The sequence below is a fragment of the Pygocentrus nattereri genome, chromosome 22 (assembly GCF_015220715.1).
Source record: "Pygocentrus nattereri isolate fPygNat1 chromosome 22, fPygNat1.pri, whole genome shotgun sequence".
NCBI classification, from domain to species: domain Eukaryota; kingdom Metazoa; phylum Chordata; class Actinopteri; order Characiformes; family Serrasalmidae; genus Pygocentrus; species Pygocentrus nattereri.
The window spans coordinates 25,292,939-25,318,410 of record NC_051232.1 but is presented as its reverse complement, the minus strand read 5'-3'; the positions used below and the strand labels follow the sequence as shown (position 1 = coordinate 25,318,410).

The following is a 25,472-nucleotide window of genomic DNA, read 5'->3' as shown; positions in this document are numbered from 1 at the left end:
CTAACCCACACACATATATAAACACAGGTCACATTGGGGTGTTTGCTTTGTAGATTTAATGGGACTAATGGCTGGAATGTGCCAGTCAAAGCCACTCTCCTAACTCCTATCTCCTAACCAAGGAAAAGCTCCAACAAAGTTTCACATAATTATCTGTTCCATCAAAACTGAGTCAGTTTAATCAGTTGAATCAAGTGTGCTGGATCAGGGAAAACACTATGTGAAGAAGTCAGCCGACAGGCTTGTAATATCACGTGCAATGTACTATCATCTGATCATGCACCGTAGTGTTCAACAATGTTTTGGGGAGAAAAAAGATGGAAAAAAGACAGCAGCTCTGCCAGGCTGCACACAACGCGCAAGCTTTTTCAGAAAAAAGAGCCCGGAAGACTGAAAGGCCTGTTTTAAGCAAATCATATCGTAACACCACATAGAAGCTTGCTTACAGCAGGGAAAAATAAACCAGCCTCAAGTTCTGCTCAGAAACCTGTAAGCTAACTTTGCTCTTACTTGGTATACATACATACTTGTATGGTACGTTTTGGTAGTTTTAAAGATGATAAAGATTCAATGACTTGCATGTTTGCAGCCTATAAACCACTTCGTGTTAAAACAACAAAACAGCAACTGTACTACAGCCCATTACTATTATGTTTCATGTTTTACAAGGGAAGGCGTTCTGTGCCTGGAAGGCTGCAGTCAGCTGTCATACCAAATCAAATTTTGTTGGGCTTAGGTCAGGTACAGGGTTTTTTCACATTAAGGTTTCTCATAGCCCTTAACAGATCAGCACTTACCCTGCTTTAGCTTTCTTCCTTTTTACTTTTATTATGTTTAAGAATTTTTATTCTTGCACACTGGACTGTTTGAAATCACTGGTTGATGAATTACATTGCAAAAGTGGAATTTAAACCTTTGGATAGCTGAGAATAACTCTGGTTTTACTTTGTTTAGTGATGATCTGATGACTGATATGTCTGAGGCTACAACACAGCAGGCACTATTGTTAGAAGTCTCCAGCTGTTGGTGCTTGGGAGACAGAGTTTTGCTGAGCTACAGTTGGTTTCAGGCAGCGTGTTTCAACAGAATTGTACTGGGCTATGTCCAGGTTCAGACAGACTTTTTTATGGGCTACTGATGAGCTGGGACAGATTTTTTTTGGGGGGGGGGGGGGGTTGGTGCGGTCATAAGAAGGTTAAGAATGTGGGAGAATGTGAAGACAGTGAAGAATGTAGGCAAAGAACTGGGATATGAAACTACAACACCAGATCTTGGGTCGGTGCTATCATGTATAGTCTGTGACTCTGCCACAGCACTGTGCTTACCTTCCCCCAGATAGTAGCGAAGCCGCAGGTCCCAGGCCAGCAAGGCTTCCTTACAGTCAAAGCCAAGCTGGACAGTCTGATTTAAACACAGGATGGTGAGCGTGAAGGCCACTCCTTCTCCGCTCAGTCCAGCCTCAAGACCGCAAATGTGCTCCAACACCACACTGCTTCTCTCCTTCACTCCTCGCTCTTTGGATACCAACAACACTAGGCAGTCTAAGGGAGGGAGAGAGGGAGGGAGAGGGAGACGGGATGGAAAGGGGTGTCAAGGTTCGTATTCCAGGACAAACTGAGACAAGTGTTGACGTATCCCTATTGTTCACACTCCCAGGAAATGCAACTGACAAAACATCAGTACCCTTTAATTCTCTCACCCACCACATCACATGTATGACCACGGACAGCTGGCACAACAGTTGCATCAACAGCATGACCTGTGCGCTCTCTAGCCATCATACACCTACTGGAGGACACACTCATAATCGCCACAAGCTTTTTCTGTGCAGCAACTGCCTAACACAGTGACTGGCCTGCCAAACCTCATGCTCCGCAAGTCCAGTCCACTGGCTTCAGGTGAAGGCCTGCATTCGATTCAGGACGTATGGAAAAATACCACAAAATCAACGGCTTTTATATTAGATTATGCTTCAACCTGTCTCTTTAAATGTAATCTAACACATGATCTAAACTGGGACAGCCTAAGTTCTGAATGGGGAACCTGATAGTACCAAATAACAAACTCAAATATAAAACTCATTGAGACATACTCCCACTAACACAACATGCTAACTAAGCTTAACTTTAAACTTCACCAGGCCAGTAACAACTGTGACCTAGGTAAAGCTAACTGAGATGTGAAAAAAACAGAGACTTTACATTTCCCTGTTAGGGGAGTTTAGAGAGTGAACCTTCTTGCGAGACCTCTGAGGGACATATCAAATTCAACTTTGTCAGTTGGACTGAATGTCAGTTTCCTCCCTTGTGCCTACATTAGCGCGCTAACGCTACACAGGGTACGATGTAAAGACTTTTCCACACTAACAATGCTTCATAGGCCATTAAATAAGGAGTGCAACAAATACAGCAGCACACAAGCCATAAAACACACGCTTTCTCCACTCACGTCGTGAACAGCATCGGTCACATAAACGCTTCTACACCCAAACAGTGCACTATGGAGCCGTTTTGGCTCTGGTTGCATAACGTGACCGTTAGCTACCGTTAACTCACCTGCCACAGGCGAGGGCTTGCGGAGGACGACCCACCGGCTTTTCCACTGCAGTGAGAAAGGCAACCGTTAGGGCAACAAGCCTCGGGACAAAAAGGTGAGAAAATAAATCGAATAAAAACGTTCAGAAGGTGCTTTTTAAGCCAGCCTAGTCGCGTTACCTTTTTGCCGTCTCTCAGTTTAACGTGTCCCTCTGCAACCACCGAATCCGTCATCTTCACTTCATCGTTCCAGAACAGCTGCGCGCGGGTCACTTTTCAAAAATAAATCCGTCAGAGAGCTTCTTTTCCCACCCGTATCCGTGCAAGCCCCGCCCCCGCCGCGCTAGGATTGGCTAGAAGTTTGCGACCCACGCTGTGCTCTTACTTCTAGCCAATCCTGACGCCGGTGGCGGGAGCCTTCTCGCAAATCCCAGCACAGGAGGGCGGGTACTGTGAGAATACGGGTGGGAAAACACTAACACCAAGATGCCAAAGCTGGGATTAAACCGTTCAACCGTCACACATTTGATCAAATACATAAATTAAAGAATAAATCAAGCTCAGACGCAGCTGGGGCTGACACAAACGTATATACATGACTTCATAAGTTACTTAATTAAAGGAGACTGTGGAGGTCGTGTGTGCAAAGTAAAAACATTCATCTTGAAGTTTTACTCCAAATGTGGTGGCTTTAATATAATTTATTTGATCATAAAGTACATACTTTATTCACAGTTCTTAAAAATAAAGAAAAAGAATTCACAGACAAGGTCCAGACAGCGCAGCTCCTGTGGCAGTACTATGAAAGTCCTTTGCTCTGAGTCTGTCTTTTGGGTCGTATGATGTGGTTGATCCAGCCGACATATTTAGGTACTTTGGTGTAGACGCCTGGTTTCCCTGTTCTTCCACATCCATCACCCCAGCTGATGATTCCATATAGGAAACTAACACCGTCGCGCACACACGCCAGCGGGCCCCCAGAGTCGCCCTGCGACACACACACACACACACACACACACACACACACACACACGTCTAATTTAGACTGGCAGCTCTGTAGTAACAGTTCAAAGGAACGGTCCAGTGTTTCAGCCTAAACTCCATCTGTTACATATCTACTGTACTCTTAAAAAGATGGTTCTTCAAGGTTTCTATAGTAAAGACAATAGTTCTACATAGAACCACAAACACTCAAATGCTTAAATGGACCTTTGCATGGTAAAATCGTTCTTCAGATTGATGGAGAATGTGTTGTATTAAGTTAGATTAAGTGACCCTTATTAGTCCCACAATGGGGAAATTTCACCTCTGCATTTAACCCATCCGTGAAGTGAAACACCACATACACTCTAGTGAGCACACACACACACACACACACACTAGGGGGCAGTGAGCACACTTGCCCAGAGCAGAGGGCAGCCCAATCCGCAGCGCCCGGGGAGCAGTTGGGGGTTAGGTGTCTTGCTCAAGGACACCTCAGTCGTGCTGTTGGCTCTGGGGATCGAACCAGCGACCTTCCGGTCACGAGGCTGGATCCCTAACCTCTGCCCAATAAATGAGCTGTGACCCCGACGTGATGTGGTTGTATGTGCTTCTGTACAGAAAATGGTTCTATACAATACTATAAAGGGTTCTTCACATCAGTGTTGACGTCACACAGTCGCACTAATTAGAAGGCACTAATTAAGCTGCTGAATTCTGTTGGCTGGTGAAGCAGGTATTTTTACCCAGTTTTCATGAATTCTTCAGACTGCTTGAGTAGTTCTTTCCATTATAGAGAGGAATTTGTGGGAATATGCTACCAGTGTAGTGGTGTGGGTGGACTTTTCACAAGATTTCTTCTTGCCTGAAGCAAATCTTGTAGATGTGCTGCTGATACTTTTATGAATTAACCTCACCAACCTTATCCCAAACCTAACCCTAACACTGGCCCTAATCCTAAGACTAAGTTTAACCCTCTTTTTTTTTTTTTACTGAGGCCCAATCCCATTTCTTCTTTTTACCCCTAGCCCTTGTTTTCCAGTGTCATCCTAACCCCTTGAAACTGAGTTACAAGGGTAAGTGGTTGAAATATTGCGCTACAAAACAGGACAAATTCTCAAATAAAAGAAATCAGGCTTTACTAACAGGCTGTAGCGGTGCTCTGTAGGCGATGTGGCCCATCTCACCGCTGAGCTTTAGTTACATTTACATTTACCTTCATGTTTTCAAAGAGAGGGTTTAGGATCATTATTTATTATTGCCCACCGCTAGTTCTTTGGTAATACGAAGTCAGATATTCTCCAGCTTCTTGTTCGAATTTTCCTGTTCCGCCTTAAATGGTGCAGCAGTTACATTCTGGCGCTTCTGGCGTATTTAAGGTGCCGGAGTATTTAAGGTGGAACAGGAAAGTTAGCTAGCTAGCGACCAAGATATTAGCATGCTGTTAGCGATTTTTATGCTTGTTATGAAGAAATCGACAATACATTGAAACTACATTAAACTAAGATAATATGAAAGTTATCTGTCTATATATATATATATATATATTTTTTTTTTTTTTAATGGAGAAAATACATTTGCGGGGTTCTTTGGTGGCTCGCGCAGTCAACTTGCCGGTTTTTCTTTTTTTCTGATAACACTCCGTTCGGAGTGTGCCGCACAAAAACCTCTGTTTGGAGGGCCATATAGCCCTAACACTTCACCCTACCCCTCTATCTCAACAATTGGGACACCCTAACCATAGACGTGAACACGCAAAACAGAGGGCTGAGGGCCAAGTGGTAGGGGCAAGAGGTCAAATGGGATTGGGCCTGAGAGTCTGTTGAGTGTTTGTTTAATCTCAAATGACCACTAAAGAGATTTGTACATCCAAAAACAAACTACAATCTTGATTCCTACTCTTTTTTCTTTTAAGTCAAACCAATTTGTAACACAAAAAAAGAAGAAGGGAAAACTTTAACATCACTAAACTGCCTAAAAGCCACTTTGAAGCCTAAACTCAATTCAGGATACTTCTATTATAAACTAGTTTCAAGTCGATGGGCCTGCTGCTATTTTTTAAGACGAGGGAAACTGCCGTTCTCTGGTCACCAACACATTATAGATGCAGCAAATCAAAATTAAGTTTAAAAATTATGGGCAGGATTTACCTGGCAGGCATCCACACAGGTGTCACTACCCGCACACAGCATCCCCGGCCTGACCTCCAAACCGTACACGTCTGGAGCAGAGCACTTCTCATACGGGATGATCTTCACCATTCCCTCTCTCAGGTGAGAATACGAGTTCCCCTCTAACACACAAACACACATGCCTGTATTACTGCTTTTGTGGGCTGCTTCCATTGCCTTCTATATGAACACAGCTAATGCGTCTGTACTCCAATTAACCCAACACCTCCAGCCAGCCTGCAACTGCTTCATTTGATTTTCTTAACTTTTAATATGATTTGTTTGTATGTTTTAGCTATGTCTTAGCTATGGTTTTACTTTGTACTTTAATTTCGTTACTTTTATTTCTTTTATTAGCATTCTTTCATCATTTCTTTTCTTATTTATTTGATCCTTATCTGATCTGTTACTTGATAAGTAACTATATTGTAATTTTAATTGTTTATTCATTTAATGGTTTACCTTCTTATTACTGAATTTTACTATTATGATCTTAATTATTTCATTACAACATTTATTTTTTTTACTGTACACCACAGATTGTACAGTGCATTTCTGACTGATTTTGTTTTCCTCCTTACTTTACTGTTACTACTTTCAAGACTTCGAACATTTGGGATGCATTGAAGCATTGATCAAAATTCATTTTAAATTCTCTTTTAACAAATGTACTTAACAGCTTATTTTATGGAACTGTTTTAACGTATCCATGATCTACTGACGGCTGTCATTGTAACTATATGGTAAATATACCTGCACTATCCTTTCTTATTTGATGTTGAGCTGGTCTGGGCCAGTCTCGTACAGGTCTCAGCCTCTAGAGACAGTAACACTCATAATCACAGCTCCCACACTCTTCACTATGGAACATTTTACTCTTAAGAACATTTTTAGTTAGGTTGTTCTGTGATGAACTGACACAACAAAAAGTCTGACAATGTAGTGTCATCCGCAAAGTGAGATCAAGGGGTAAATGTATCTTTGCTAGTAAGTTATACTGACTGTATAAACGTGTCAACTAGGTTGCAGGTTGTACATGTTTTCACTCCAGTCAGACTACAACAATCTGATCATTACAGTATAATAATACGTGTTCAAAATCCTGATTACTTTTTACAGTGGTAGGTCTAAAAAAGAAGAAAGTGAAAAAAACACTGTAAATGTGACAAAATTTTGTCCAAATTTTCTAGTGAAACTGTATTTGAAAACCGGATTTTATGTGAGTAACTCGTCTGGGTTGTCACCGAAGGATTTCAGACAGAATTTTGCTGTACTCGGGTCAGTTTCAGTCTCAAAACTTCATGGTTAGAACAAAAGTGTGTTCTGTTTAGGTTGGGTTCGGACTCAAAACTTGATATTACGGGTTGGGTGTGGCTCAGACAGAAAGCTCTCACACCTGACCACCCCATGAAGGCTTTCAGGGGCATCTAAATAATACAGCCAGGTGTGTTGGATCAGAGCTCTCTAGATAGTAGATCTCCAAGACCAGGACTGAGCACCTCTGATGTACATATATGTTAACACCAGCCCTAACACAGTCCAGCACTGTAGACCCCGCAGATTCATGTGTGCCACAGAAGAGTCAATTAATTACCAAGCAATGACATTAAAAACGAGTTTAAACAAGAAAAACATGAGACTCTGGGACTGAAACCTGTGTATGTACTTGTATGTGTGAGATGTTTTAAGTTGACTCACTCTCCTGCATGTGTCCCCAGCCCGTTATGGTGCAGCATGTATAGTCAGGAAACATCATGAACCTGTCTGGCAGACAGATGGGCCGAATGAACTGAGTCTTAGGAGCACACCGGCCATTCACCTTCTTCAGCTTCACCAGCACTGTTAAACCAGAAAGACACAGTCGCAAACCTACATATACAAACATGAACATTTTGAACTGACTTGCCATTAACAGCCACTCTACTAGGTCTCCGGCGTTTACACCATTAAACACCTTTCCATGCTGGAAAGGCCCAATCCAGTATTTTTGTCCTAAATGAGATCCAATACTGGTATTTTCTTACATAAAACAGCCACATTATTTGGGTAAGATCTAGGATTACAATAAATGCTACAGTAAACGTACTTCCTTTTTATATGTGCATTGTGTGACTGTGTTTAATAGTGCATCTGATTTTTTTACTTCAAATTCCACAGCAAAATAATACATTAAATTACTTTCTTAACTTCTGAAAATGTAACGGGGAGTGAGGAGGCGGACGCACGTGCTGAGATAAGCGAGATTTATTAAGGGCAAATCCAGGGTCATCGTCTAAACGGTCCAGGTTCATAGAGCCAACACGGATAGATCGGGGGGCAGACATGACAGACACCAGAATCCAACACAACCAACAAACACGATCAAACACGATCAAACAAAGACCAGTCACTAGACAGGGGAAAACACAGGGCTTAAATACATAAGGGTAACGAGGGCCAGGTGCAAACACAGGTAGAGACAATCAGGGGTGGAGTCATGAAACGAAGGGGCAGGACTAGAAAACCAAAACAAATGCACATGGAAGATCAAAACAAAGGGGCACATAGAGTAGTGGGAGGAGCCAACCATGACAGGAAATGTGTCTCACTGTCACAGATTGTGGTTAATCTCAGCACCTCTTTGACAGTGAGTGCAAAAAAAAAAGACAGGTAAGGAATCAGTTTTAATGTACCTGATCCATTAACATGTGCCTGGATCTGCTCCAGCATCTCTACCGCATAAGCACGTTTTTTTGAGACTATATAGCAATTCCACACAGTTTAAGGCAAGCATGCAAAGATTTAGGCAAGCAGGTCGCTGACCTGGTATCTACAAGCTGTAATTACCTGAAGCTTGAACTTTAGATATCCAGCACGTCTTAGCTGTAGGGATGTCCCAATCCAGTTCAGTGGATCAGGATCTGAGGCAATCCAGGCTTATTTAAACAGATTCAGTTTCAGCTTTGTTTTTTTGTTTTTCACTCAACTTATTATAACTACTGTTGCGGATGATGGAGATGGAGAACCTGTTGTGTATGGTTCTACAAACAACTAAAAGAAAGGTCCTATATAGCACCAAGGTTCTGCTATTGTTAAAGGGTTAAAGAGCACTTTCATTAAGAGTGTGCAAAATAAACTGCCGTCATGATATAATTAACCACAGTGAATTCCACTGTATATGTTCATGTAAGACATCAGTTCAGACTGTATATTGTTACACATGTCAAAAAAAGTGATTTTGCTGCAGAATATTGAAGTCACTGATAGTCAAGTCATCAAACTGGTCAATCAAATTGGATCACAAGCCGGCACTGAACACACTATAAATGACCATTTACGAAATTCACATTACGCAAATATTAAATAAAACAGTGATTTTACTGTAATATTGAGCGGTAGACTAACACGCCTTGCCTAAATTATATACCAATATTACCAATGAAAACACAAATATTGTCTCTGTATCAGCCCATACTCAACATTAAAGTATTCGAGTTGGACAAAGGGGGGGGCCAAAAAACTGGACTGGGACTATTTGGCTGACTATATTTTCAGCAATTTTAAAGATTTGCGTATGTTTTGGGCCAAACCTTCACTTTAAAGGAACACTCCTCTGAAGGTTATACAGTTACAAAACATGAACAAATGCAAAATGAGCTTCATCACTGAAGTACGGAATAGCATTAGTCAGAAAGAAGGAATGCGTGAGAATCGGAAGAGTGATATAGGTTCAGGAATGTGAACACACATACGCACACCCAAAACTTTGGGCAGGCACTCACAGGTGTAACTTATACGTATCTACGAGTGTGAGTGGATGAGGGACATTAAAAACTGTACCTACCAATATCATGCACAGTTGGGTTGAACTGAACGTAGTTGTGGTAGTGCACATACTTCTCTATGCCAAACGTTCGAGTGTTGGGGCCCGTATCATTGAAAAAATGCTGGCCAAGTACTACACGCACTGTTGACTTCAGTGGACTGAGGGAGAGATGAGAGAAGAGAAGGAGAGAATTAAAGAAAGACAAACACTAATAATGTACAGCAGTGTGCAAAAGTCAGAGACCACTCTTCATTTACTGAATTTCCTTTAAGTACAAGTTATTGGTTTTTAAAGCGATGTTTCTGAAGAGATTAGATTTAAGAGAATCCACCTGCAAGTAAATTTGGCACTCTTAACAATCATGCAAGACCCCATAAGCCACCAAAATAATGGACTGATCACGCCAGACCTCAACATCACTGAATGTATTTGGGATTATCTGGACCGTGAGGAGCAGAAAATGGAACTTCTAAGACTGAACTTTGGTGGTGAATAACAAGATGAAGAACAGAAGCTCTAATAAAGGCAAAGGGTGAAAACACTAAATACTGAACTATTCATATTCAATTGTAGATGTATTTTTTAAATGAGATATATTTGTTTTGCTATTTTCCTGATGCCGAAAAATCTCTTTTCTCTTTTCTCCTGCATTTTAAACGTTAGTAGTTTCCCATTATATAGATCTATTAAATAAGAATGATAGAGTATTACACTGTGTACAACAATGCTGTGTTGAAGAACTATTTAAAGAGAAATTCCACCAAATTTCCAAATTTCTGCAGAATTTCAAAATTTCAGTGACGCTGAGTCATTCAGTGTGGTGTGATATGGAATTGTTCCTTTGTAGAGAAATATACAGACTCCGATTTCTTTATAGTGGTGGAGATGGGAACCTGTGCTCCCCATTTTATTTACATATTGAAACCACCAGTGAACCTACAAATCTCTTCTGAGTTTTTATATGTGATGTTGATGATGGTAAAATGGTGGTCAATCTGTTTCCTTTGAGAACTATTTTGCTTTATAATACCCTTCAGGCAATACCCTCCACCATGAATAGATTAAATAAATAGGTTTAAAAAAAAAATCAAACACAAAACTACTGTAAAACAATGTGTCAGACATCAGACAGTGTATTTTTACCCATTTTATTTAATAATTCAGTGTAAATAATAGTTATATTTTATTTAATGTTCAGTGAGGGAGCTTTTAGAAACAAGCCCTTCAGACGTCTGGTTCCTATTACCACCACTACGAACAATTCTGACTCAGCGAGTTTCTCTAGAACAAGGCATTTCACATCAGACAGCTCGACATGTTATTCATTTAATTGCGCAGAAATTTGAAAAAATCTGTGCTTTCCTTTAACGTTGATGAACGTTGAACATAAAAGCCTTAATAGTAAAATCGCTAAAACACTGTTTATTTCAGCCAAGATTATTTGTATTTACATAAGACTGGATTGCTAAACCCTCCACTTAAACACCCAGAAACTCATCTGGAACAACTGATGCTCCACTCTTCCAACATAGCAGTAAACAGTTCAGTGATTTGTTATAAATCCATTTGCATAATGCTGCCTTCAACAATATCAGTACTGCAAAGGCCAATATTGTAATAACAATTAACAAATGATATATTGTGCAGCCCCAGCACACAGACTCAGAGGCATACTTGCGTAAGAAGCAGTGAGCGGCAGAGATGACCCAGCAGGATGAGACTAGGCTGCCAGCGCAGAACTCCTCGCCGATGTACAGCGCTGCCATCCAGGGGTGAGAGCCTGGCAGCGCAGATGACCCACCCAGAATCCGCCCGCGAGGAATACGCTTTGCATGCCTCCGCCCACAGCCTGCAACGGGACCTGGCGCAGGAGTGGGTGAGGGGCTTGGAGTCAGGTGGACAGAAGGAACTTTACGACCCGCTACGAGGCAAAAAGAGATAGAAGAACCTGATTATTTTTGATACTGACAAATGAGATTATAGAGATTAACTATTTACAGTGTCACTCACAGAATTGTGACCCTTGAGTGTGCAACTGTAAGACGATATGAGCTTGGATTGTACGGTATAGACTACTGAAGATCTTGTATAGACCATTTTAATGTACCATTTTCAGAGATTACCTCTTTTTCTTTTTGCTTTCTTTTTTGAGGCACGTCGGGTGTCATCCTTACTCCACTTTTCAATATTGTCAGCTGTTGTCTATTTTGCTATTCTCTATTGTCAGCTATTGTCTATTGTCAGACAACAGCCATGAAGTCATTCAGAACAGGAAAAGACTACACAGCGGAGCTTCTGTCCTCCATCATGGATTTGTCATCAGCCTTCTCCCTGCTCGTTTCTATTGTTTGAAGTGCCTCCATGTCAGAATCCGTTGAAATGGTTTGAACGGACAGAGCTGCATCCTAACTGAAACGCATTGGAGGACTGACGTTGCATCAGCATTTAGTTTTTGACAAAAAAAAACTTTCTAATTAAATTTACAGCTTTAAATTTATGCCCACATTCTCATACAAACATACTAAACAGACAGTGAGGTGGTACCCTCAAGGGTACGTCTTCAGTCCCTTTAGTAAGGGAACATAATGACGCCATAATCTGTTGCAATCATATTTTTAAGATGTACTGACTCCACACACCCCGTCTTGTCTCCAGACTTTTTATTTCTTTATTCTTTTTTAAAACATTAGGTTATTTAAATATACAAATATGTACTTTTCACCTTAAAAAACGTAATGAAGGTACACAGTTGTACCGTAAGTTAAGCGGTACTTTTTTAATCCCACAAAAGGGGAAATTCCACCTCCGCAATTAACCCATCCGTGAGGTGAAACACCACATACACACTAGTGAATACACACACACTAGGGGTGAGCACAGTGAGCACACTTGCCCTATCCACAGCGCCCAGGGAGCAATTGGGGGTTAGGTGTCTTGCTCAAGGACACCTCAGTCATGGACTATCAGCGCTGGGGATCGAACCTGCAGCCTTCCAGTCACAGGGACAGTTCCCTAACCTCCAGCCCACCTTAACAAACAGAAAAACGTCCCATTTTTCTGAAAATGTAAGATGTAAGATTTGGTTTGAGGTGTAGTTCCATCAGCAGCACACCTGATTATTTACTGTAATGAAGAATAGATTAAACTTGGTATTGGACGGTCACTGTAAATGCTTCCTGTTTATTTGTTTTTTGTGTTTATTTTAATGTTAAGTTTAACAAATAAATGCCTACTCTACAGACAAATAGCACTTTTGCACAGTTCCGTTTGTTAGATTTATTTATTTATTTGCTTTTTTCTAGATTTTAATGTTTGAAAATAGTCCAAAACCCATTTTTTGAACACTGTCCAATAATTGTTTACATACTGAGGAAATCACAAACCTTAACACGTGCTATAATTTAGCAAAGTATTAGCATGTAGCTCTTTTATGCCAACCTCATTTCTCACTCCACTGAAAAGTAATACTGAAAATCAAACTTGGTAGTCCCCAAACTTTTGACTGGCAGTGCGTATAAGCGTCTTTTTAGTACGCTAAAGGTATGAAACTGCGCAAAAACGTATGTCATCTTTCAACCAATTTCTTCTTGATTTATCACTCTGATATATATTCGTTTTTCATGATCAGCACACAGAGAGCTGAGTCAGCACCCCAGGAGCCACAGACACGGACTGAAATGGCTCCACTTTAAATGTCAGAAATAGTTACTTTGAAGACCTGCTAGAACGCGTCTGTTTCCGGCAAGACTGACGAGGACAAATTCTGCAGAATTCTGCGTCTGATGTTTGTGCTCAGGGACAGAGAACAGTAGTCAACCGTTTCACAAACATATCACTTTTCATTCATTTAGAGCAGTCCCTCAGCGCCGATGTGCTGTGGCTCCTGGGCAAATACTGCAGTGTTTATTCGGTGTCAGTTTGGGATTGTGTATGTGTGTGTCCAGTTCGTTTTAAATTGATCTTACAATGACGTGAATTAACATGTCATGTCATGTGGAATCAATTGTGTGGAATGAATATTGAAAACATAGTTAAAAGGGGGGTTTCTGCTTGATTTCCAAGGGTATTTTTGCTCAGTTTAGCCTTCCAGGATCATGTAAACTGTGTCTAACAATGTATTAAAATTGAATTTGAATTTGAATTGAAAATTCATTAAGTTCAGACAATCTAGACGTCTTGGAAAGCACTGAAAAACAGGCCAGGCCAGGGCAAGCACTACTGTGGTCCACTTTAAAACTCCTCCATAGTGCTGCTATATGCAACACTGAACAATCAGTCCAGCTAGGCCGTCTAGTCAGACCGCAAACATTTCTGCTAGCATCACTGTGAGAATTCCAATAGTATGTTTGCGCTAATCTAACACTGGCGCACATCAACTTGTATATGTTCAAGATTTGAACACTTCACCTCTTGAAAATCTCATTTCTTAAGAAGAAGCCAAAAACGTGTAACTTTTAATGCAAGTTAATAGAAATAGATTTTATTCCAGGTGATTTCTAAGCATTTTTACTGGTCCCTTCATTATAAAATGTTCACGCAATGTAAAAGGCAACTGCTGCGTTCAAATTATATCAAAAAATAATGGAGATACATGTTTTTTAATGACAACAATATATTTCATCTTGTAGCAACTGACTGAAACATGGTTGCACTACGGCTCGTATTCATAGCCAGTGACTTGAGCAAAGCTTAGAGAGCTGCTTGTTCTCATAGAATAGGCCGCAATCACTGTCAAAACTTGGTTGATGGGCTCATTCTCTGCAAATTCCTAATATCATTAGTAGTTAATCTAGCATGCTCTGCCTAAAAGGCCCTGAGAACAACCCACTGCTAAAATATTCATCCTTCGGGTCAATGAGCTTTGAGGTTTTACTCACATGGACCTCTGGGACAAGATGGCACATCACAATATTCCCATGAAATGGCCCCATCACTCATTGTGTAGCACCATGGTAGCGCGTCCTCATCAGGGTTCCTGCATTTCAGCAACACAGCTAATCAGCAACAATTACAAGATTACTATTACAGTTACAACAGTTATCCATGAGTTCTCGGAGTAAGCATGTTATGAGGGCGCTCCCGAGCGAGTCCAAAATGAATGGGTTGAGGTGGAGCATATGACCACAATCATGGTTTATAACTGCTTAAACATTTTTGATGTAAAAGAATACAGCATAAAACATTTTAACACCGCTGTTATATTTTTAAGAGCTTTTAAACTCGAGTTATAGATTAGTTATATATCGAGTTTAAAACGGCGCCTCGTTCATGACGGTTCATGACGTCAATGAGCGAGATCAGCCAATGAGCTGCTCCGCTCGCCAACCAATCAGCACTCTCTAGCAACGATGCTAGCATCTTCCTGCACAAAACCCGCTTGGGTTTCTGGGCAAGGGATTCATTTTACTTTTCATTTTCACCCGTTAAGCTCCATTTACTCCCATTCACTGAGTACTCATTCCCGCAATAAGTAGCATTAGCTTGTGTTATTAGAGTAATGCACATGTTGAAATAGCACAGTATGCAGCATTAGCATACTGTAGATGTTGTATTAGCACTGCATGTAGATGTTGCAATAGCATGTGGTATTAGCATAATGTAGATATGGCTGTAGCATTAGTGTAGCACAGTATCAAAAAGATAGTAGGTTGCATGAGCACTAAAATGTGGCATTAGCATCATGTGGACACTGCATTAGGATATGGCACTAACATACAAGGTGGATGTTACCCTGTATATGGTATTAGTGTATAATGTGAATGGTATGCCAGACACATTATAAAGAAGAAAGAGACAGTTAACTGGTTGAAAAATGAATAGGGCAGTCAAGAACGCCCTTCCCTACAATATAAAGAATCGCCTTGCGGATAAAGTCGCAAGTGGATCTTCCCTAACTGTATAAAAGTAGCCAGAACATCATACAAAAACCCATTTGTTGTTATTTGCATCAAACTCTACAAACTATTTGTGATTTTTGTCAGATTTTTTAAGAACAGATGTTATGGAGACATTCAACTGACATTCGATTTTGAGTTGATATGCCTAGTAAAAATACCCCGGGGTCACTGCCAAGATACACGTTGAGTGGACCGACTTCCATGTAAGGACTTTGGTTGCACTGTGCACCATGTAGCATTAGTAAGGACGAGAAGAGGATGTGCATTAGAAAAAAAACAAGAAAGAACGTCTTTATAGTATTCTAGTATTATAGCATTCTAACAGTGGTGCATGTGAACATTTGGCCATTCTAGATTAAACTTGTTTTCTTAAAAGCTTCCAACAGACATTAACATATTTTACTTTGTACTGTGACAGAAACCTGGCTGCTTCTGAAAGAAACCTGGTCAGGCTTGTATTCACAGTCAGAGACGTATCTAAGACTTCCAGGAGGCCTAGACGGCCATTTGCTCTCTCAAAATTGGTCCGACCAATTGTAAATCAAACCATGATTGGTTGATTCTTTTGTCAGTTCCTAATTATGCCAACAGTTGATCTAATGCGTCCAGTGTGGATGCAGGTTTTCATTCACATTAAAGTAGGAGCGCATATGATCAGTTGTCTGAAGACAGTAAACAAGTAGAATCGGGTGTGCTCCTGCTTGACTGGATATGGAAACCAACTATTAGCTTTTGAAGATGTGCATTAGCACTGTGTGTGGCATTTGCCCAATGTAGATGTTGCATCAGCATTGTGTATGAAGTATTTCACAGGCAATGTGGCCTAACCTGCAGAAGGAATGATCACCCAGTCCTGTTAGAGTGGTGCTGTGGACTGTGTCCACTGTTAGCTCATCAAAAAGGAGGTCAGAGTTCCAGGGCAGACAGGAGGCACCAGATACTGTAGTGTTAGCAGTGCCACGGTAAAGCACGCCATTGTCCCTATAGCACTTTTGCTCTGGCCCTGAATAAACACAAACACACATAGACAAGGTTAACGTGGGTAGCGGTGGGTGGGGGCTTAGGTGGCATGGCTGAAAAAGTCTGTTTGGTGTGAGGGGAAAGTTGGTGCTATGAGATACTATGTGGCTGCTGAGGTGTTGCTCGGCCACTGCATTGATATCCCAGGTGATTGCTGTGGCGTTGTCAAGCCAACTTTAATTAATAGGATATCTAAATTCATATTTTCAAAACAAACATCTTATCATGTTGACTGCTAATAAAAAAACAATGTAAAGTCTGGGAGTCCAATAATAAATCAGAAGAAAGAAGGTGAGAGGAAATGAAATATTGGAAGAGTGCTTGCTATGACTGCAGTGCACAGGGCCTAGAAATTGAATGCACTTATAAAGCCAGATTCACAGACCCATAATAACCATGAAGCATAGACTAAAATGGCTTTTTATTTGGGAATCCATTGAAATGACCCCTTTTTTTCGCAATACTAAGGTTAATCCATGCCTAAGAAACCTGCTGTGAGTTCACTCACTGATACTGCAGCGTGATCCACTGTATTCTTCCCTGCAGGCACACACTTCTCCTGTGCCTTCAATGATTCTGCAGATGCCCTCATTCTCACAGGAATTAGTTTGGCAGACTATACAGAAACACAAACACCAGAAAGTAAAATAAGTGCAAGCACAGAACGAGTAGCATGACCCGAAATACTGTGCGAATGAGTGTCTTTTTGTATGGAAAGTCCTACCTCTGTATCGTACACGCTCACAGGACACACCCTCGCGGAGGCACTTGCACAGCTCCACATTACGCAGGTGGATTTTTCCCCATGACTCCCCGATGTCATAATGTCTCAGGTGCAGTGGTTCATAGCACTTGCCTACCGGTCACAACAAAGAACGGAAAACTTTGATCACTTCTACACCAATTAAAGAGAACAGACTCAGTATGCTTCTGGAATTTATAGCATAAGCTGGTCAAAATAGGCCCAGTTAGAAAATCAGGAGCTGCAAAAGCACCTAGGAGTAATAGTCATATTCTTTCACCAGTATGGGAGTCAATTTGCTATCCTTACAGAAACTGCACATCAAATCAAATCAAATCACGTTTATTGTCACATCACATTTACACAGGTGAAAAAAAAAAATTAATATCTAAGAAGAAAGAAAAAAAAATATACACACACACACACTGACTCTGAATATACACATATACACAATATAGACTAGTACTGCACTATTCCAATGGACAGTTGCACAGTAAACCTCCAACTCGAAGACCATAGTGATAAAGCTTTTCAGGTGCAAATCTAATGTATTCTACCAGCACATTGTACAAAACCGTGTAAATGCACAGGTTATGGGCTGTAGCATGGAAAGCCCAAAATGAGCTTCTGTCCCTCACACACCCAAAATGTGGAATCACACAGATGTGCAAAGATCACACAGAAAATGGGTTTAGATTTCGGAAATGAGGCTAATTATATATTCTGCTCAATTTGCTAAAGACTGAGCAACCAGCAGCCCATTTTGCATGTGATTTTCTCCGCCTGATAAAGCCATAAATTGTGGTCTCAGATGCATGTTGCTGGGAGACGTCCTTTAACAACAGCAGCAAACATAATCAGTGATGGACAGTAACTAAGTAAATGTAATTAGTTACTGTACTTAAGTAGTTTTTCATGTATCTGTACTTTACTTAAGTATTTCCATTTGGGGCGACTTTTTACTTTCCACTACATTTCAAAGTCAAATATTTTAATTTTTACTCTGCTACATTTTAAGAAATCTGCCATTCCTTTTGGTTTTTGTGTGTATAAAAACGTAACATGTCAAAACAAAAGAACACCAATCAGGGCACAGCGGTCACTTTGTTCTGAGCTTGTTTTGACCTGTTGGTCAGACCGACCCAGTGCAGCACACGGTTCAACATCAGCGCAGCAGCGTAAAACTTTGGGAGCACATACGTCACCTAGATGATGAACTAACCTAACTTTGTGTAAATAGACCATAATATAGAAATATGTCCACATATGCAGTCGTGACTGGCGTGTTTCTTTTTTTCTGAATTCATACAAACTTTCATTTTATAGTAAATAGGTTTCGGTTAGTTTATGTTTATGAACAGAGACCTACAGATCAACACAGTAAAGGAAAACATATTTGTGATCCTGAGTTTAAAGCAAGTTTTTATTCAACTTGTAACTAATTTACAAAGTAATCTTAAACTGAAACTTTGCTTGTTTGTAAAAAGTTGTTTCAGAGGGACTTTGGTTCTACTTGATGGAAACGGTTTACCTTCAGTGCTTTGCGTCTCACAATCACATCATTTTAATAGACGTCAGTGTCACTAATTAATGACGTTCTATTAAAAGACTGGCTTACCAAGAGAGACGCTGGAGGATTTTCACCCAAAATGAGTTCATGAAGCGAGTCTTGTTACAGAAATAATAACAGGACATCAGAGCCAGAATTACTCTTATAGTACTTTTACTTTTGATACTTAAGTACATTTGAAGGCAAATACTCTTGTACTTTTACTCAAGTTGAGGCCTAGAGTAAGGACTTCTACTTTTACTGGAGTAATATTTTTCCTTGGGTATCTCTAATTTAACTCAAGTACGTGATTTGTGTACTTCGTCCACCACTGGGCTAAATGGAGATACAATCATGCGGTAAAAGACTATTTACACAATACCGAGCAATAGTAGTGCACAAAGTACTCCAGCAGACACTGTGTATGTGCAACAGTTTGTGACTACTGTCGCAAAGTGACAGAAAACCGTGTGTAAAGTTAGAGCAGGAAATGATTACTTTATTGTTGTTCCCTATTATAGTGCTCTTTATGATGATGATCAACAGATATATACAGCAGTCTGGATTTTACGATTTAGCACACCGTGATTAGAGGGTCATTCTGTAGATTTTTGGACATCACTATAAGATGCCAGACTCTAAAAAACAAGCCATGTGATTTTAGTTTGGCTTCTGTAGCTGAAACTGCTGGAGCTAAAACCTCATAATTAGCCTCACAGCTTCAGTGCTGAATGGAAGAAGCTAAATTTGGGCTCCAAACACATCTTATCTGACCAACTACATCCAGGTACATTTTACCAAACTATTCTTTTAACACCCGTTGGATCAAAACTGAAAGTGTATTGTAACAGAACATACTGCTCACTTACATCACTTCATTTAAAGGAAAAGTCTGGGTGGACAAAGGGAAAGCCAAAAAATCTGGCTTCAAGCTGGCTGCTACTACTGCTGTTAGCTTTGCTATGTATGGTAGTCCATTTTTATATAAAACAGTATGTAATACGGTGTTTGAGTTTACTTGGTGCAGTTTAAGGAAAGTGTGTGATGACACAGGGATGCAGTTTGCACAGTGTTAATCGGTGGGCTGCAATCTTTCATTACTTCTGGCCTTGTAGCTGTGCTAAAGAAGCAAGCACTGTCTTGACCATCTGACTAAATCTGTGATCAAGGGGAACCTGTCTAAGTCTAAAATAAGTCATTTTTCATCAAACTGTTCTTTTAACATGTTCTCCCCGTGTCTACAGGGGTTTGCTCTGGGTACGGTTTCCTCCCATTGTCCAAAGACATGCAGTCAGGCCAACTGGACATGCTGAATTGCCCTTTGGTGCAATTGTGTGCATGACTGTGTATGTCTGTCTGTTTGTCTGCCTGATGGTGGGTGTGATAGGGTCCAGCACCCCCTCACGACCCTGGGGGAATGTGTGTGTGTGTGTGTATGTGTGTGTGTTTCTTTTAACAGCAACCCACCTTCTGCTAACTGGCGAATGACAGATGACTGCAAAACTACAACATGCAAAATGAGAAGCACACAGCTAAACTATGAGTCAGTTTGATTTAGTCTTGAAGAAAACAGCCAGCAAGCAAATGATCTAATGGAACTGAAAATCAGTGAGAAAGTTCAGGGAGGCTGACATTTAAAACGTAATCCAGCTAATTTTATAAAGGACACGTGAAATTCCTCAGTTTTGAGCCATAAACTGAACACAGGTGTTGAGAACATGACTTTCTCATAAGTCAGCCAGGCTGAGACGAGCAGGCCCAAGGCCATTGCCTTTAACAGCCAATCAGAACAAAGGCCAGACATCTCTCTACCAATCAGAGCAGGGGGTCAGACAAAGACCAGAGATAAAAGAGCACAGAGAGAATGAGAGACTATAAAAGGTGAAACCTGATCATTAGCCTGATGAAAGAGAAGGGTATAATTGAGGATGTGTAGAGATACCAGCAGCTTACCACACAGCCAGGTCACCTAGGCTCAGGTAGAACCAAGTTTACAATGATAGATTGGCAAAAAAGTATATTTACACAGTCTTCCCAAATGAATCTGAGCAGCCAAGACATGTTTACCATCTGACATTTGCTTCTATGGAGGCTAAGAGGCTAAGAGGCAAACTAGTAGCTGCAGTTTTACCCCAGTTATATCCCACTTAGCTTCTGAGAACTGCATACCTAAATCACCACCACGAGTCATTTCAAACAGACTTGCTTATGTGGTTTCTGGCACTGTTTGACATGCTGTTATCTATTAAAATGGGCAAAAGTACAGGGAGAAGTCAGACATCAACAAGTGTTTTAGCTATGAAATATACTTATGTCCATTTTTTATACATAACCGTATGGCATACAGTGTCAAAAACCTCATAAGCAGTCTGTTTGAGATTACCTCACGAATCAGTGTGGTGTGAGACAAGTGTGTGACTTCAGATCAAGATCTTGCTCTAACAACACACTCCAGCAGACACACTGGCAGCTCTTCTGTATAACCAGTGTTTTCAGTGGAAAGGAAGCTTTAATGTCTGATTGGCAGAACAGGTTTGGTGTGTAATGCAGCTCTTTCAGTGCAGTTCACTCACTCAGTTCACACGCTGGCCCCATGAAGGCATCCGGACACACACACTCAAATGCGTGCCGTTGAGGAACCGGCCTACACACACCGCCATTCTTACATGGGTTTGGCTCGCAGAGGCTCCGATCTCTGTGAGAGCTCAGAAAGCCTGAGGAAAGAGGGAAAGAGAGAAAGAAAAAGGGAGTGGATTAGAGGTCTGAATATACAGCACTGTGCAAAAGTCAGAGACCAGAGACCCTTCAGTTATTTCCAGTGAAATAGGCCACTAAGTACAAGTTCAGGACTTCTTTAGTACTTGAAGTACTTCTCAAGAGAGTGTATATATATATATATTATATATATAAGACTTGCATTAGAAAGACAAATGGAACTCTTTTTTTGAGTACTTGACCACAAAATTGTTTAAATCTCCATGCCTAATAAATAAATCATCACAGGAAAATTTGCAAATCAATCAAAGAAGCTGCTGGTGGACTGTCCACTCCAGATTCCAGACCTTAACACTGGCGAATCAGTTTGGGTTACCTGGACTTTGAGGAGAAGCAACCAGCAACTTTGCAGGTGTGGAAAAACACCCCTGCAGAAAGCCGCATAAAGGTCCCATAAAATGAATGAAAGCTGTAATCAAGGCCAAGGTGGTTATATTACTTTTAGGAATAATTGTGGAAACAACTGAAAACTAAAACATTTGATTATCTGTAGCTGTTGAGGCTTACATATGTGTTCTTAAATAATAAGTTATTTTTTTGCTGAAGCTGAATAAAGAATAACTTTTGTTTAATGGCCATTTTGACTGGAAATGAAATAAATTAAGGGCGGTCTCTGACTTCTGCACAGCGCTCTGTACAGACAAACAGGCCATTTTCATTTGAAGCTGAATCTGACAGAGAGCAAAAAAATATTGTTCATCATGTACACTGGAAACTCCTGAGTTGTCAGCAAGTGACTACATATATTGAGCTAAACAGGCTGTTCCCATAAGAAAGTTCCACTGAGTCACTGTATCTTTGACACACGGGAAATGTCAAACTCCGTATACAGAACCGACACGCTGGCCGTCTGACATACAGTCACACACTGAAGTAATGTACATCACTGTGGCTAAAATGTGCACTTTTCATTTGATAACTACACGTGCGCACCTGGGTTAAAGTTTAGATATTGAGAAAAACATACATTAATCTGCCCCTTCATCTGCATGCATTAGTGCATTGACTCATCTAAACACATTTGCGTCGGGTGTTTACATCTTTAACGTCACTCGCATCAAACTCGACGCAAACACAAACAGATCCCTCCCCCCATGGAACAAGCTCAGGCCATGAGTAATCTAATTCTAGGTCTGGCTTTATATGGTAAAACTTTCACGCAATTTTAGCTGCTTAAAACTTACATGGACTTACTTTTCACCAGCGTTTCATAATGCACTGTACAGCGCCCTGCAACTTGTCTGAAACTTGCCACAACAGCTGCAAGCATTTCAACACTGAAACAGCTAATCACAATGTGGAGAATGTATCATACAATGTCATCACAACTAAATCATTTCAGTCACATTAACATATCGCTGCTGTCGGAAGAAAACCTCGTATCTCCATTTTTGGCGTTTTTCAGTTTTTAATTTAATTTGAAAATGCCTGGTGGTCTTTACATTGTGTGTAAATTTCATGATGAATGGACCAAAAGAAATGGCCCAAAATTGCTTGGAAAGATGTCTGGTTCCATTGACTTCCATTAAAAGTAAAGTAGGTTTTTTCCTTCTCCTGTAAAGTTACTATTTTGGAGATACGAGGTTTTTTTCCTACAACAGCGATATGTTAAGTATTTACTGGTAACCAATTCGCCAGCTAATGTGAACATGACAGCTGCTTGTGCCAGTGTTGCAGTTACTCCAATGTATGTAGTATGTTGCAATACATGAAAAATACTAGCTACTAATCTCACTACCTAGTGGAATAAGCCAACTTAAACACGTGTGTACAAAAATGGGTATGGTAGGGCCTCCTCACTGTTGAAGAGCCGTGGCTGTGGACCGCAGTAGCCCCACTTCTGGTCCCGGTCAAAGTTGTGTGTGAGAGAGCACCTGTACACATAAACAAAAACAGGAACATGTGATCCTGAGAGATCAACAGGAGGAAACACTGAAAAGGATCTGGGTAAAGCAAAAACTGAAACGCTCATTATTTTCCTCTTCCCTAAATGCAGGCATCCAGCCAAGACATGTTAGCTAAAAGGTCTAATGTCATTAACAAAGCTTATGGAAACAAGTTTGCATTATGTAAAGTTGCTACATAAATCATCACCAACCTTAAACCATGATTTTTTAAGCAATCTCAAGCAGACTTGCTTATGTAGTTTCTGACCCTTTTATAGACTGTTGTCTATAAAACTGAACACATGTAGGTAAAATCAGAGCTGGAAAGCTCAACCATTTCTGTCCACTTGTTGTTTATGGCATGGCATGTTATACCATCCAAACATGTCAAACTACTTTAAATGAGTTCAGTGTTATTTGTACAACTTTTTTTATAACAGATCTTTTTCCAAAACAGCTTTCCAGAAAAGTGGGCCCAGACCACTAGCGATTACTGCCAGAGCAGGAAAAACTCTCTAAGTGCCCTCTGTGACTGGAATCAGCTGTGGCACAGCAGAGAGAATGATAACACACAACGACTGGCAGCCCTGGTTTAACATGCGAACTTTCACAAACCTACTTAGCCGGTAGTTTGGTTTTCTGTTCCTTCCTCACACCTTGATTAGATGGTGTCTAAACTGGTATCGTGTTCCAGGGCTGCCGTATCATAACACCCACTTGTCTAAACACGCCCCTGTCCGGTTTTATCACGCACTCACATTAATGAGACCCTATTCGGAAAGAATCTCCAAAAAGCAGCGTCAGAAAGAGCATCTGGACCGTAGATCACTGAGGTTGAGTTTAGTGATCTGATCTCACGTCAGCATTTTACTTCAACTGCTGTTTCTGACCGGCCTCCACTCAGCATCAGTTCTGGCATCAGGTATCACAAAAAATACAGCAGGAGGATGAAAAAAAAGCTAGAGGATGATTCACAAAGCACATGGAATAAGATGGAACTGGAGACAAAAGTAGTTGTTTGTAATATAGCAGACAAAGAGTGACACGGTTTGTAAATCCCCAAAGCCACACTGACAAGCTAGCCTGCTAACATGCGTGATAGGAGTGAAAGATTTCATGTTTCTGAGGTTTTTACCTTCTCAAAACAGAAAACCTCATGGTCACCAACTGCATCTGTGTTTTGACTGATCTCCAGCAAATATTTAAAGTCAGAGACGTGGTTCTTTATTACTGTTGACGGGGTGGGCAGCCATGTTGGTATGACTTCATATGATGAACCAGGAGATAAGAACACTATCCCAACTTCCCGAGAAGTAGTTCACAGTTGAGGGACTGTTTTCTTTTATTTATCCTTGTTGGACTGCGGGAACTCCAAATTACAAGCTTTGATCGAACACAGCAGACCGCCCCACGACCGAAATAATATGAGTGCAGTGGTCCTATTGCAGTGTGATGGTTGTGTGGCTAGGCCTGAGCCCAGTGACAGATAACAGAGTTATCAGTTACCATAGAAACAGCCAGCCTGAGCGATGGCAATCATTTATTTGCCACAGAACAAAAAAAAAGTTAATTTATTGGTTTATTTTTGCTTTTCCTATGATCAGTAGTGGCGTTAGAGCAATAGTAGTTCTGCTAACACTTCTGAACACATGAGTGATGTTCCTGGAAGCATCCGTAGATGTCCTTCAGATATATATAACAATAGTAGCTGTTTGAACTGAACCTTCATCGTTGTCAAACGGTAAAGCAAAGGGAAGAAAATACCCTTGAACCCAGTTTAACTGTTCGCTATGGTTATTTTCCACGTTTCTAATAAACTGCCAGCTTTTGTGTCTGACATCTTACTAAATACAACACAAAAACAAACTGAGGGTGATACCAGATTCCTTTACTCTCAGAGGGAAAAACAGGTCAACTCATCTTATACTAACACTACATGAGCCAAACTGTCTCAGGGGTCAGCAGTGACGCCGCAGGCAGGGACACACACACCCTTCCTACGTCAAAGGTGGAGTCTGAGTACGGAGGCACTGCGCTTTGATCGTGGGTGGACCTTGATTGTTTACAGTGAGATGCCATAGCAACCATGCACGCATACTTCGGTGTGTACAG

At 40.8% G+C, this 25,472-nt stretch overlaps 2 protein-coding genes across 2 annotated transcripts in view; both read right to left on the bottom strand.

The window, feature by feature from the left end:
- The window catches only part of si:cabz01081777.1 (protein Dok-7), a 34,909-nt gene extending 32,106 nt beyond the window's left edge, over positions 1-2,803 (bottom strand). Inside the window, exons 1-3 of the mRNA XM_017697567.2 lie at positions 2,715-2,803; positions 2,556-2,601; positions 1,326-1,541 (exon numbers count right to left, since the gene is read on the bottom strand). Of these exons, the coding sequence (XP_017553056.1) occupies positions 1,326-1,541; positions 2,556-2,601; positions 2,715-2,768 (316 nt within the window). The 5' untranslated portion in view covers positions 2,769-2,803. The remainder of the gene's footprint in view (positions 1-1,325; positions 1,542-2,555; positions 2,602-2,714) is intronic.
- Positions 2,804-3,203: 400 nt separating this feature from the next.
- The window catches only part of LOC108427431 (hepatocyte growth factor activator), a 26,926-nt gene continuing 4,657 nt past the window's right edge, over positions 3,204-25,472 (bottom strand). Inside the window, exons 5-15 of the mRNA XM_017697553.2 lie at positions 23,275-23,348; positions 21,273-21,413; positions 17,133-17,264; positions 16,917-17,024; positions 16,217-16,391; positions 14,369-14,466; positions 11,166-11,412; positions 9,510-9,649; positions 7,385-7,525; positions 5,666-5,808; positions 3,204-3,522 (exon numbers count right to left, since the gene is read on the bottom strand). Coding sequence (XP_017553042.2) covers positions 3,334-3,522; positions 5,666-5,808; positions 7,385-7,525; positions 9,510-9,649; positions 11,166-11,412; positions 14,369-14,466; positions 16,217-16,391; positions 16,917-17,024; positions 17,133-17,264; positions 21,273-21,413; positions 23,275-23,348 — 1,588 coding nt within the window. The 3' untranslated portion in view covers positions 3,204-3,333. The remainder of the gene's footprint in view (positions 3,523-5,665; positions 5,809-7,384; positions 7,526-9,509; positions 9,650-11,165; positions 11,413-14,368; positions 14,467-16,216; positions 16,392-16,916; positions 17,025-17,132; positions 17,265-21,272; positions 21,414-23,274; positions 23,349-25,472) is intronic.